Source organism: Passer montanus, unplaced genomic scaffold, assembly GCF_014805655.1.
Source record: "Passer montanus isolate IOZ18808 unplaced genomic scaffold, ASM1480565v1 scaffold37, whole genome shotgun sequence".
Classification (NCBI taxonomy): domain Eukaryota; kingdom Metazoa; phylum Chordata; class Aves; order Passeriformes; family Passeridae; genus Passer; species Passer montanus.
In genome coordinates this window covers 341,527-354,072 of record NW_024368485.1, presented here as the reverse complement: position 1 = coordinate 354,072, position 12,546 = coordinate 341,527, and the positions used below count along the sequence as shown (strand labels likewise).

Here is a 12,546-nt window from a genome sequence, read left to right as displayed (position 1 = left end):
CTCACTGCAGCCTACTGTGGTCAGTGCTGGTAGGAGATGCTGCACCCTCTGGACAGTCATGCTCTAAGCTTGGGAGACTGAACAGGAGCCAGAGCCCAGCCCAGCTTTCCTGGCTGTTTGGCTGAGCAGCTGCCATGTTTCCAGTGTCTCCCACAGTGTGAAGGGAAGGCATTGATGATGGGTGTAGTCAGTTTGTTGCCTTCTGCAGCACAGTTTGTGCTCATCTAGGATATGGGTGTGTGCTGCTGGCTTCCTGTGAGGCCTAGATCCAAAACCTCCCTATGGTTGGGCCGGGTCTAGGGGATGGAAAGGTTAAATTCCTCATGTCACAGAGCTGCTGTCCAAACACCCTGCTACTCTTTTTTACAGGAAACACATTAGAGTGGTCATCACTTTGCACCTGAGGTTGTATGTATAAGGCATGGGAATGGAGAGAGCCTGGTTTTGATTGCAAATGGAAGAAGCTAGAAATACTGAAGCAGGGCACAACAAATGTAATGAAGATATTTACCTCTAGTCTCCTACAGGATAAGCTTAGGCTGTGATGCCATTTTTGTTTTGTTTGTTCAAGTAAAATGAAGGTTTGTCCCACTTGAATTTATCAGCCCTTCAGCAAGTGACTTATGTGCATCTGGTAGGACTGGACTGGCTTTGCATCAGCCATGTGGATAGGAGGAAAAGAAATGCCTTATCCCTTTACAGTACTTGCTATGCTGCTCATTATGTTCTAACTTTACTCTGCAGAACAAGAGAGTTCTTGAGTACTGACCTGTTCAAAAAGGCATTGCCAAAGGCGTTGAGTTTCCTGAACGGTTTTTTGGGATCCACCACCAACGCGTTTCCAGGAACAATTCCTTCCACATCTCCTTGCATCACTGCTATAAAGGAGTCAGTTGTAGGCTCTGGTCCAATCCTCATCCCTGGGAAATCCTGCTCCAGCAGGTACCTGTAAGTGAAAAAACAGGGTGTGGGCATGAGCCATGAGCTGCTAAGTCCTAAATGAGTTGTACTGAAGATTGCAGTGCAATTATGAAGCTCAAGAGCATGGATCCTTCCGAGACTATTTTTAGCACTGTCACTCAATTGTTTGATAAATGTCTTGGTAGCTTTTCTACTTAGGATCTCAACACTGAAAGCTCATTTCAGGTGGATTAAGAAATTAAGATGATTATAGCTGCTGGGAAGAGATTCTCATCATGTTGCATCATTTTATGTACTTCAATCCTCAAGACATTTGGAGCAGACTCAGCACAGCAAAGTAAAACCAGCAGTTCACTGCAATCACAGAGTTAATCCTACTACACACTACTGTTAAACCACTACAATCCTGATAGTGGCTCTTGGTGCCACTATCAATTACTTGGCTGCTGCTCGTTTCAGCAGACTCAAACAACTAATGTGCTTAGCCACCAGCCCACATCAGCTGCTTAAAGGCCAACTTCCCCAGCACTTGACTGAAGTCTCAGTGTCTGTCCTTGTGTGCTTCTGAAATGCAGCCACAGGCCTGCACTACAAACTGCTCAAGTACACTGAGCACTACACACCTGGGTGGGGGAGTATATTCCAAGCTGTATATCAAGCCAGACAGCACACCGAGTACAGCTTCCCTTATTATTTCCTGAAGGTAGTTTGGCAAATTTCAGGGAAAGATAGTCACCCATGGGGTTGTAGGGCTTTGAATAGGACCCTGGCAGCAAATCCCCACTGACCCCACCAAGTTCAGGGTGGGTCAATGGTGTGTGCACGGGACAGGTCCCTTTGGCTCATGAAAGTGCCAAATGCCATCACCGAGGCCAGGCCTGTTTGTGTGTGTGGGTACAGGAAACCACCTGCTGATGCTGTGCTGAAAACTTAGACTAGACCATTATGTGCATGTGGCTTGCAGAAGGAGGCTAGAACTGGTCTAGCCCTCAGTATGGGATGGTGTCAGAGTGACAAGTAGTAAGTTCTGGCTAGTTACATGAATAAAATTACTACCAGACTATGGAAGTTAGTATAATAATGTGTTGCTGATTGCCAGAGGGTAGCTGGCACTCCCTCTTCCATTGCTTTGACCTAATCCTCAGTAGGTAGAAAGATTATTTCAGAATTACCATGATGTTAAAAGTAGATTATGGGGATGTGGAAATAGCAGAAGGACTGGAAATTCTTTTCATGATTGAGACTGATATGTCTAAGCACCAGAATTGGTTCACTCAGGTGAGTCTTAGTGAGGGAAGTCCCTGTGTGAGGGACTATAGGACCATTGGCATGAAGGCTTGTGATAACTTTTTAGGTGTTCCTGCTTTCACTGTCATTTTAACACAGGTAATCACTATCCAGTGTTTAAGGAGCAACAAAAAAACACTGTGCAGACTATTTATTGGTACCATGTGAGCAAATGTGTCTTCAGTTCCCAACAGACAAGGCCAAATCAACTGGATCTAGAGGTAAAACAACCAAATGTATACCCAGGACAAAGCACTGATACTGGCTTGGTACACATTCATACTGCAACAAGAATACCTCCACAAATGATATCCATAATTCCCTTAGGAGATGACCACACCTTCTTTACTGGTGTATTGTTGTGTACTTTCTTGTATATTTTGTCCAAAGTGATTCCAAGTCCCATGCTCACCAGAAGGCCACCAGAAGTGACTCTCCTTAACTGCAGAACTCTGAGATACAACAGCAGCTGTTGAGCAGCTCTTAAAAGATCTGAAATAATCCAGGAAGAGAGCATCCCTCTGACCTCCTACACTAGGGTGGATATACCCTATTTATCTAAACCTTATGAAGGGTTTTCTCAAACTTTCCTGTAAAAGTGGGTCATTACTAAAGAAAAGCAGACTGCAGGCAGTCCTGGTGTGTGCCACCTCTCTGGCTGGTGATCACAGTGCCCCTTTCTGGCAGCCACAGCAACTCCTCTCTAGCTTGAAGCACCTGGGAACAAGGAGGGGTTACTTCTCACCCACCAAGGGCTCTCATCTGAATGTTTTTGGTGCAATTCCCTGGGAAGCTCTTTACACCATTTGCTAGGTTAGAAGCCACTTGGTCAGACTTTGGAACTAAGCTTGTGCCTCCTAGATGGCAATTCACTAGTCCCTGATGGACATTGCTGTCAAGCCAGTGGCTTTATACAGATGGAAATTCACTGAATCCATAGAAATAAATCTTGGCATTCTCCCCATGCAAATACTAGAGAGAAACTGTCAAATGTAACAAGTGAAGGGCTTTTGAGAAAGGCCCCTTACTCCCGATGTCAGGTGGCAGCTTTGCTGGAACAACCACCTTTTTTCTTTTTTAGAGGCTTGAAATGCACATGTAATATGACAACGTTTGAGCAGAAGTAAAAATTAGTTGAGGGGAGGAGTTGTTTGTTATTTATAGACAAAGCTTCCCAGAAAAATTAACCAAAAGTCCTGTGTGGAATAGCAACTCCTCCAGACAGACTGTTTGAAAGAATTTTATCACAGCTCCACTCAGCTAACGTTTCAAAGCATTTCTGTGTTTATTTCTTGTGTAAGACTTTAAAAAACACAAAATAAAAAATCCCAACAAAAGCACAAAAGGAGTAGCTACACACCAATGTTATTGACTTATGTGCAACAAGTGGTAGGAAAGCAGAGAGATGAAGATTTGTACTGCCCACTATCACAGCATCTATTTTAAGTGAGGCCTCTCTGGGAGATGTGGGTACATTGTGCAGCAGGGTGTCAGCAGCATAAGAATCTCATTGTGCAGAGGACAAATACAAGGGGTTGTATTGACACTGCCTGATGGGGGGAAGGCACTTCTGCTCGGCAGTGACACAGCCTGCCCTGGCTACCAGAGGCAAGCTAGAGAACACATGCAGTTGTCACATTTGTGGGGATTTCTGGGAGAGAAGAGCAAGCAACAGCTGTGGAAAACACCAACCACCAGCAAGCAATCTCCTCTGCCAGTGCTGCACACCTTAAGCTGAGCTGCTGAACACCTTCAAAAGGCCTGGGGGAGTGACTCCCAGCCAGGTTAGGGAAGTCTGTGGAGCACAGGAATAGGTTTTTTATGACCGATCTGCTTTTTAGAGAAGTGTCTGAAGTCAGGCAAACAGCATGATGCTTCTGCCATTTCAGGCTTGCTCCTGAGAAGGGCCAGGGCAGGAAAGCTGCGTTAGTGCCAGCCCAGCTTGGGTTGCCTTTCCCAGGTGGGTTTGGGGATGGGTGAGGAGAGGCCGGGCTCCCTGGGCAGGAGTGCCGCAGGATGTGGGGGAAGGGGCTGCCTGCCCGTGATGAGTCACGCAGGAGCCCTGCAGGATGCCGCGAGTGTGGCAGCAGAGGTGATGCCGAGCGGAACGGGAAGAAGGGCAGAGCAGGAGGAAACGGTGACAACGGCCTGATGCAGGCACAGATGAAAGGTTCAGGGCTGCACGGGGAGGTCACACCAGAGCTCTGCGTGTAGCCTGTGACAAACAGCGTGGAGAGGCCGGGACGTGTAAATGATTAGCTGCAGGAGGAAGGGGTGGCCATACCAGAAAAGCAAGCTACGTTGACAGTTAGTAGGGCTCTAGCAGGCTTGTTTATTTTATTAGCAGGATGGCTGGACTTGAGCCAGGATTATTTTTAGAAATGACCAAGGAATCTAAGTTAATTAGGAGAGTAATGTTCTGTCCTGTACTCCCACCCTCTTACAGGAAACATAAAAAGCAATAACGTTATGAAGGCAGGCTCCAGCGAGATCCTGCAGTGGCTGTCACATATTCCCAGGCAGAGGTGTTGCCTTGCCCTAACCAGCACTGAATTTCAGCTCCCAACCTTGTGGAAAAGCATCAGCCAAACGTATGCTGAGGAGAGAAATGGGAGTGAGCACAAAGAGATGATACAGCAGGAAGCAGGAGTGGAAAAGCTGCATTAGCAATGCAACACCTTTCACGTAGCACAGAAGGGCTCAGTTCTGTGTCCCTGCAAGGAGAGGAGGGAGCAGCCTGGTTCCACTAAAAACAAGCCATGCTCTGGTCTCGCTTCACTGGCTTTGACCCACACAACTCACCTCCCTCTTCCCTGCCTCAGCCTCTAGGAATGTTTCTCACTGCTGACCTTGACTGCCTTTTTTCTGCCATCAGCTCCTGACAAGAGAGCAGCCTCACTGCAAGATGCTGCAGCTTAGGTGCTTCAGAGCCTTGCATTTCTTCCTTGTTTCACCTCAGATTCTTCAAAACAAGGAAAGAGGTTTGGAAGACAGACATTCCTTAGGTAGGTGACTAAGGGTCGGGTTTTTGGGTTTTTTTGGTTAGGTGTCCTGGGATCCAGGTAAAGTGGGACTGAGCTCATTCCACATGATTGTTTACTAGCATTAAGTCATCTCCCTAAATTGCATGGCAGTACAAGCAGGATGCAATTTAAGAGTGGAATTGATACATAAGGATAACCCTAATTATCCCCCATCCCGACAAGACTGTGGATGGAATGTCCAGAGGCTGTTTCTTCCTTCACTCTACTGCTAAGACATAATGGTTGTCAAACCTCCCACTTCCTCCCCCAGCCTCCTTTAACTCCTCCCTGCTCTCAGCTTTAGCTCCCACTTGCCTTCCCACAATAACTCTGGATGCTAATCTGGTGCTTATCCCAGCTCTCTAATGAGCAGTGCCTGCAAGCTCACGCTGGAAGCCTGTCACGAGCAACACGAGGTTTTCTGGCCTTTGTCTGGGAACACACTGGAGTAACAGACTCTCACACTTCTTCTGCTGTTAGAACCCTGGGGTTCTACCAAAGTCCTCAACTTTCACCTTCTTAGGCACTGTTTTAAACAGAAGACTCTGTCTTTCTGGAAGGCCCATTTGGCACCCCAGTGAAGCAGAAGCTGGCAAAGCTCCTGGTCACTTTTGCTTGACCATTATGTCTGTAGGCTCATCCCAGCCCTGTGCCTGGAGGAAACTAGGAGAAGAGGACACAAGCATGAGTGAAAAGCAGCTGTCAGAGGCTCAGATCCACTTGCTGCCATCCCACATGAGCAAAGACTCAATCTTTTGCCTGGAATGTGCTCTAGGCACCCAAACTTCTGCAAATGGAGCTGAGGCTTACAGAAGGACTTCACTGAACAGACAGGGGCAAAGGCAGGAAGTCTCTGCCAACAGCATCTCAGTGAGACTGCAGAGAAACACTGATGCTGACGACCCAGAGAAAAGAATTAGGAAGAGATGCTTTAGTTAGACAGACTTATCAGGAATTCAGCAATTCCTCCTGTAACCCAGAGGACAGAAAAAGCCTTCCAAACAGGTTTGGTACCGAGTCACAGAACAAAAATCTGGGGTGGAACCAGGCATTTGTGCTATCCTCTCTATTTCTCAGAAGAGTAACTCCCTTTGCAAACATGTACAAAATGTTTCTCTGGGTCTTTTGCATCCCTTCACCATCCACCTGACCTGCCCATACGAGAAAAGCCTTTTAACTCTTAAACTTTGTTTGCCAGGTACACGCCAAGGTAGCAGAAGTGCATTCTGTTCTTGGCTCCTAACCAGGAAATTTAGCAGCAGGAATATTACAGCACATTTTAAAAAAAAGCCCCTGCATTTCTCAAGGTCATTCCTCTAGAGGTACAGTCAATTTGATTCACCTCTCTCTACTCTCTGCAGTTCCCTCCTTCACCAAGAAATACTGGTAGAACAAAGGGCTGCTGGCTGCCTGTGGCTAGAGTCCAGATTTACACTGGGGTAATTCCACAGATTTCAACACAGCCACACCAGAAAAAGGCTGGAATTTAACGCTTAGCTTATGAATCACATAGGAAACACGGACAGCGCAGCTTCAGCTAGATCCCAAGGGAAAGGCTGCTGCAAGTTGAACTAGCAGCATGGCTGAACAGAGATCCCTGCAACCAAGTCCGGCTGGAAAAGTTTAACCCTCTCTGCGACAGTTTCACGTCATCGAAATGAAAGAGCTGCTGGCAGCCGCTCCTTCTTTACAGCTCGAAAGGAACTTGCTGCTCCCAGCATCTCGGCCGAGCAGGACACAGTTAAAACAGGGCTCTCCTTCTGGAGCTCTGAAGAGGGGCAGGTCTCTCTGCGCACAGGCACACATGCTTCTCTAAGTGGCTTCTGAGTGTCGTCTCTGGGACAGTGCAGAAAAAGACACACGCAAGCGTGTAACAGCAACAACTGCAAACCGCAGCACCCCCTTTAAAGCCGCCTGCCCACCCGAAAGCTGCAGCAAATTGAAAAGAATCGCTATCACAAGGGCCGAACCGGGCAGGGCAGGCACGGAATGCCCCGCGCGAGGCTCCCCAGAGCCTCTGCACTTTGAGCGGCCAGGAGGGCCCAGTGACTCACATCTCCTGCCCTGCCTGCACTCCCCAGCCCTGCCCCGGGCTACTTTTTGCCACGTCGGTGTTTCATGGGACATCTTACACCACGCTGTGCTTGAGAAGGGATGCTCTGCTTTTGAGCGGAGGTGACTTTTCAATGAAAAGCTGCCGAGGGGACGGGAAGGGGGTAACAGAAGGGGGTCGAGCCACAGCACAGGTAGCAGAGACGCGTTGTGCCCCACCCAGTGCCCGGGTGTCGAGGGTGCCGGCACGCTGGGAGGGGGCAGCGGGATTTTACCTGATGAAGGTGGTCTTCCCAGTGGAGTACTGCCCCACCAGCAGCACCATGGGCTTGTTGTCGAAGTCGGCATCCTCCAGGGCGGGCGAGTGGAACTCGTGGAACTTGTAGTGCTCTTCCAGCGGCAGCAGCTTGGTCTTGTAAAGCTTCTTCAGGCCATCGCTGACCGTTTGGAACACCTCCGGGTCCTTCCGCCGACGGTCGTCGGTGCCCAGCCAGCTGAACATCTTGTGGCCTCCCGACGCCAGCTCCGCGACGACCACCTGGGCTGGGCTGGGCTGGCTGCGAGCGCGGCTAGCCGCGCATCCCCCTCAGGCCGGCCGGGCCTCACTCCGCTCCGGCGCCCACCCGCAAGGGCCGTCCGCCCTCACGCCACCTGCGCCGGCGATTTCAGCCAGAAAGCGCTCCCCGCGGGAGGCTGAAGGAGCGGCTCGTCCGCGCAGCCCCGGCCCAGCGGCACCGGCGGGCGCCGCCTCCCTTCACGCCGCCGGCTCCCGGCGTGGGCATGGCGCGGAGGGCCGGCCCTCCAGGAAAGGGGCGGGCGGCGGAAGCTGGCCGTTCCTGGCAGGCGCCGCCCGTTCTCCGCGGCGGGTGAAGCCGCGCCGGGCGCCGCCATGTTGGGCAGCGGGGAGGGGCCGGGTCCCGCCGCGCCCCCTGGGGGCCGTTGAGGGGAGTCTCAGCCCGGCCGCCATTTTATTTCCTTTCTCGCCTCGCTTCGAAATACACCTTAAAACATCTGAAATGAGCTGTGCGAGTGCAAATCTGAGAGGGAGGCGGCTGTTCCTGAGCACTGCCAGCCTCATCTGGGTCTCCAGCCTGTCACAGGACGGGTCAGCTTGGAAGAGACCACAGTGGTGGTCCCTTCTCAAGCAGGGTCGTCCCAGAGCGTGTGGCACAAGATTGCGATAAGATGGTTGTGGAATGCTCCAGTGAGGGGCACTCTGCAGCCTTTCTGGGCAAGGTATTCCATGTGTGATCATCAGCACAATAAAGAAGTTCTTCCTCATACTCAGGAACTCATTCTACTCTCAGGTAGAATTTCCTGTGTTTCAGTTTCTGCCCGTTGCTTCTTGTCGTTTTGCTGGTTACCACTAAGAAGAGCCGGGTTCCATCCCCTTGACAGCCCCGCTTTAGATATTTACACACGTTCGTGAGGTGCTCTCTGTTGTCTCTCGGACTGTGCTTTCCCCAGCCCAGTGATTGGGCTGCACTGCTGCTCCTCTCTTTGTAGGGCTCACAGCTCTGGCGGTGCTTGGAAAAGTTCTCCATCTAAGTAGATGAGACATGCAAATTATCTACTGTCCCAAATTCTTTATCCCTCCAGCAATGAGGGATGACAGGACAGCCAGATAGGTTTTCCAGGAGTAGCCTGAGGATCAGCATGTCCTTGGGGGTGGCCACCAGCTTTGCTGCCAGCCACTGCGCAGCTGGGATAAAGCAGGAGTTTTTTTCCTAAAATATCTCCTAAAGGTTTTTTCACTTTAGTCCATCCCACGGGTCCGAAGAATGTGGCAAGAGGCAGTTTTGGAAGCAGTCCTGCCGTGTGGCAGTTCCTGCCCTTTCCCAGCCATTTCAGCCGGGAGGAGCCCAGACCTTGCATAAGCAGACGAAGTTCTGCATTAAAACATTTTTCTTTTTTTTTCTCCCAGAAGAGAGGGGACACATGGAGACTGTGTGGTCCTGTGTGCCTGAACAATGATCCAGGTCCATTTCTGTACCTTGCACTGCAGGAGAAGACGCTTTCCTTGTTCTCATTGTGTGATTCTAGGCACTCATATGCTGACCCAGGAGGTGCAAGCACTGACTCCAGGGACCAGTTTTCTTTTTCTGGAAGAACATAGCAGGCTGACTGTATTTTCTGAAGATCAGACTTTTCTGCTTTCCTGCCAATGCCTAGAGCTGAAAGTGGAACTGATGTTTTGAAACCTCCTTAAGACCAATTTCCCTCATTTCTTTAGTTTTATAAATAGAGGCTTTTGGCTTTAAGAATTTGATGACTCCTTTCCAGTGAAAACTCCTGAATATGAAAGGCCCCATAGAATTCAACATGTTTTGGCAAGAATTACTCATTTTGTAGGAAAAGACTCGCTTTCATCTTCTAGATAGTTCTGCCATTTAAGGGCTGTGCTCCTCCGATGGCACTCTGGCATTTCTACAGCTATATATGGAGTCTCTTTGGTGCTTGCTTGTGTTATCCTCAGAGCTGAGTAAAGGCCAGGCCAGGAAGCCTTTGATTGTAAATCTCCCCAGGCCACCTTGGTGCCCTTCCTGAATGCAGCAAACAGGGAGCAAAGCAAAATTTCTGTCGTGCAGGCTGCGGGAGCTGACTGCCACAGGTATGGCAGAAGCCCAATTGTTCCCCATTTACAAGGTGAGGATATTAATCATTAAACTTCACAAGTCATAAGTATGCATATCTGATGGCTAAATGGCCCCCAAAAAAATTTTTTTTTTTGCCCTGGCTGAAGAAAGTCCCTTTCCTGTGATTCACTATCTCCGGGGCAGGTCACAACGAAACTTGACAGTCTTTATAGACTTTCTGTAGGTATCTCACAAACATTGCACATTTTTGTTTATTTTTCAGTCTGTTTTCTTAGCCATTTGAGACTGACTTCCTCAACAGCTATCTTTACCTTGAGGTACAGAGCTTGCCAAAAACAAAGGGAAGTAAAATTAGGAAAGGAAATTTACAGTGTAATTAGGTTTTTCTTTCTGCCAGAATCAAACTGAAAGTTTTAATCTGTTTCTATTATTTATTCATTTTCATTTCTTAAACAGACGTGTTTTAATGGATGGTTTTGTGTCAGATAGATTGGTCTTAATGGTACAATCTTTAGTAAGTTGGGGTTTTTTTTAGTAATTTACATTTTTTGAATGTAGTAGCTCTGCCCTGCACAGAAGCCACTCTACTGCAGTGCTCAGAACACGTTGGTGGGGCTCTGCTACAGTCCTCTATTACATAATTTGTCTTAATCTTTAAAGATATGATGGATTTAACTTTTAGTTCTGTAATTTCTCAGTCATGTCCCTGCTTTTGGTAACAGGGCTTGCAGACACTTTGCTGGATGCTGACGTTGACCAGGAGAGAGGGGCTTGCTGGAAAAGCTTCACTTCCACTTTGATGAAAGTCAGTGAGGCTGAGTCAGTCAGAACATCTTCCTGTTCTACCTTGCCAGTGATTTATGGAGAGACATGAAGTTTTGTGCTTTGAAAGTCATGTAGTATGTGCACACAAAATGATGCCCTGGGTTTCTGGGGAAAAGCACAATGTTGTAAACCGGACACTTGTGAAACGGTGACAAATGTATTTGCTTATCTGCAGCCTTAGGTTGGACAGGTTTACTTCCTACAAAAGATCATCTGAGGATGGGGACATTGAAGTCACCGAATCTGAAAAGATGTGGTGACTCAGTTTCAAGAAGCTTGTGGGAGCAGTGCAGTTCAGTAAAATTAACTTCCTGCCAGTGCAGTTACTGCCACTGTTTGTCATTACCAAGTGTGAAACCTGAGGAGACGGTGTCAAAAGTTCAGGTGCTGATGGGTTGAACAGGGAATACCAGGGCTGTGGGAAAGGAAAGAAGTGAGAGAAAGGAGAAGCAGCCCCCCAGAATTAAACCAAATATACTAATTTGATAAGTAAGGGAGGGAGAGTTTCCTCTGGTTCAGCTGGATCAAAATACTCAACTGCCTGCTGGTGCCATATGGCCTATGTAGAGACAAAAAATTGTCTCCAGCATAGTCTGTTCCTTTCCTCACTCATTGCTTTGCCTTTGCAACTCAGAAAACTGCTGCCTTCCTCTCCTGCCCTCACTGCTCCTTCATATTCCTCTGAAATATTTCCCATTACCTTTCTCCTACTATTTTTCAGGTATCTTGCTTCACACACACACACACACACACAGACACAGTGCTTTTCCCTAACCTCCCTATACTGCTCTTAGCCCCTCATTGCTGAGGTGGAACGAGGTGCTGGTACCCAGAAGTGCCACCAAAAATGGGGAATGTGGGCCTGGATAATGTACATCCAGTGAGTGGGAAGCATTCTTGCTTCCAGAGAGCTCCCTCCTTAGATCTGTTTGGCAAAGAAAGCTGCTTGTATTGCACACAGGGGACCTGACTGATGGGATGTCTGTAATAGTGCTGGAAAGAAAAATCCTCTGAGTCCTTTGCCATCCTTGCACTGCAGAAGCTTGGTCTATAACTCTTGAATGATTTTGTCTGTCTCTGCCACAGGACATACAACTCCATCAAACTTACATAAACGTACTTTGTAGAAATTTATATGATTAACTGATTGACAAAGTGTCACGTCCCTGTCTGTTCTGAGAAAATATGGGGGCTTTGAGATTATTTCCTCTCTGAACTTTCTCTTACCTGAAAGCAGAAATCCTGTTAAAATGTATTAAGACACCGTTGGACCCATCTTTCTGTTCTACCTCGCCAGTGATTTATGGAGAGATGTGGAGTTTTGTGCTTTGAATAATCGAGTGACAAACTAAACAAGGAAACTGCTGTCTACTGAAGCAATGGGTGAGTCAAAAGTTAGCCTGCATGATGGGCTGACCTGTTCTTTCGTGTCTTCCGTGGAATCATTTGCATTGAGATCTCCAGAATTTTCTGTCATTGCTCAATACGTTTTTTTTCCCCACCTCCTGCTTCTTACCAGAGTGTTTGATAGGTTAGGGCAGGCTCCTGGGGTTACGTATGCAAGGCATATATATACATGCAAATAAATACACACAAATATACTATTTATGACCAGCAGGCATCACTGCCAGTTATTCTTTGCTGTGAGAACACACCTGGAGAAGGTAGGACATCAAATGCAAGTGCTATGTAGAGGGATTTGGTGCTGGCATTTAGCAGTTATGTCTGGCTAGCACAGAATTAGGGTTTTCCAGGGGTTTGAAGGGAGTGTAACTCTGGGATCAGATGGGGTATTAGTTACACAATGCAGCAGCTGCTGCTGTGCTCTGCTCTGGAGGTGT

General features: G+C 48.1%; 1 protein-coding gene across 1 annotated transcript in view; it reads right to left on the bottom strand.

The window, feature by feature from the left end:
- EHD3 (EH domain containing 3) overlaps nt 1–7,785 on the bottom strand; it is a 29,997-nt gene extending 22,212 nt beyond the window's left edge. Inside the window, exons 1-2 of the mRNA XM_039716845.1 lie at nt 7,559–7,785; nt 770–946 (exon numbers count right to left, since the gene is read on the bottom strand). Of these exons, the coding sequence (XP_039572779.1) occupies nt 770–946; nt 7,559–7,785 (404 nt within the window). The remainder of the gene's footprint in view (nt 1–769; nt 947–7,558) is intronic.
- Between the last annotated feature and the right edge of the window lie 4,761 nt (nt 7,786–12,546).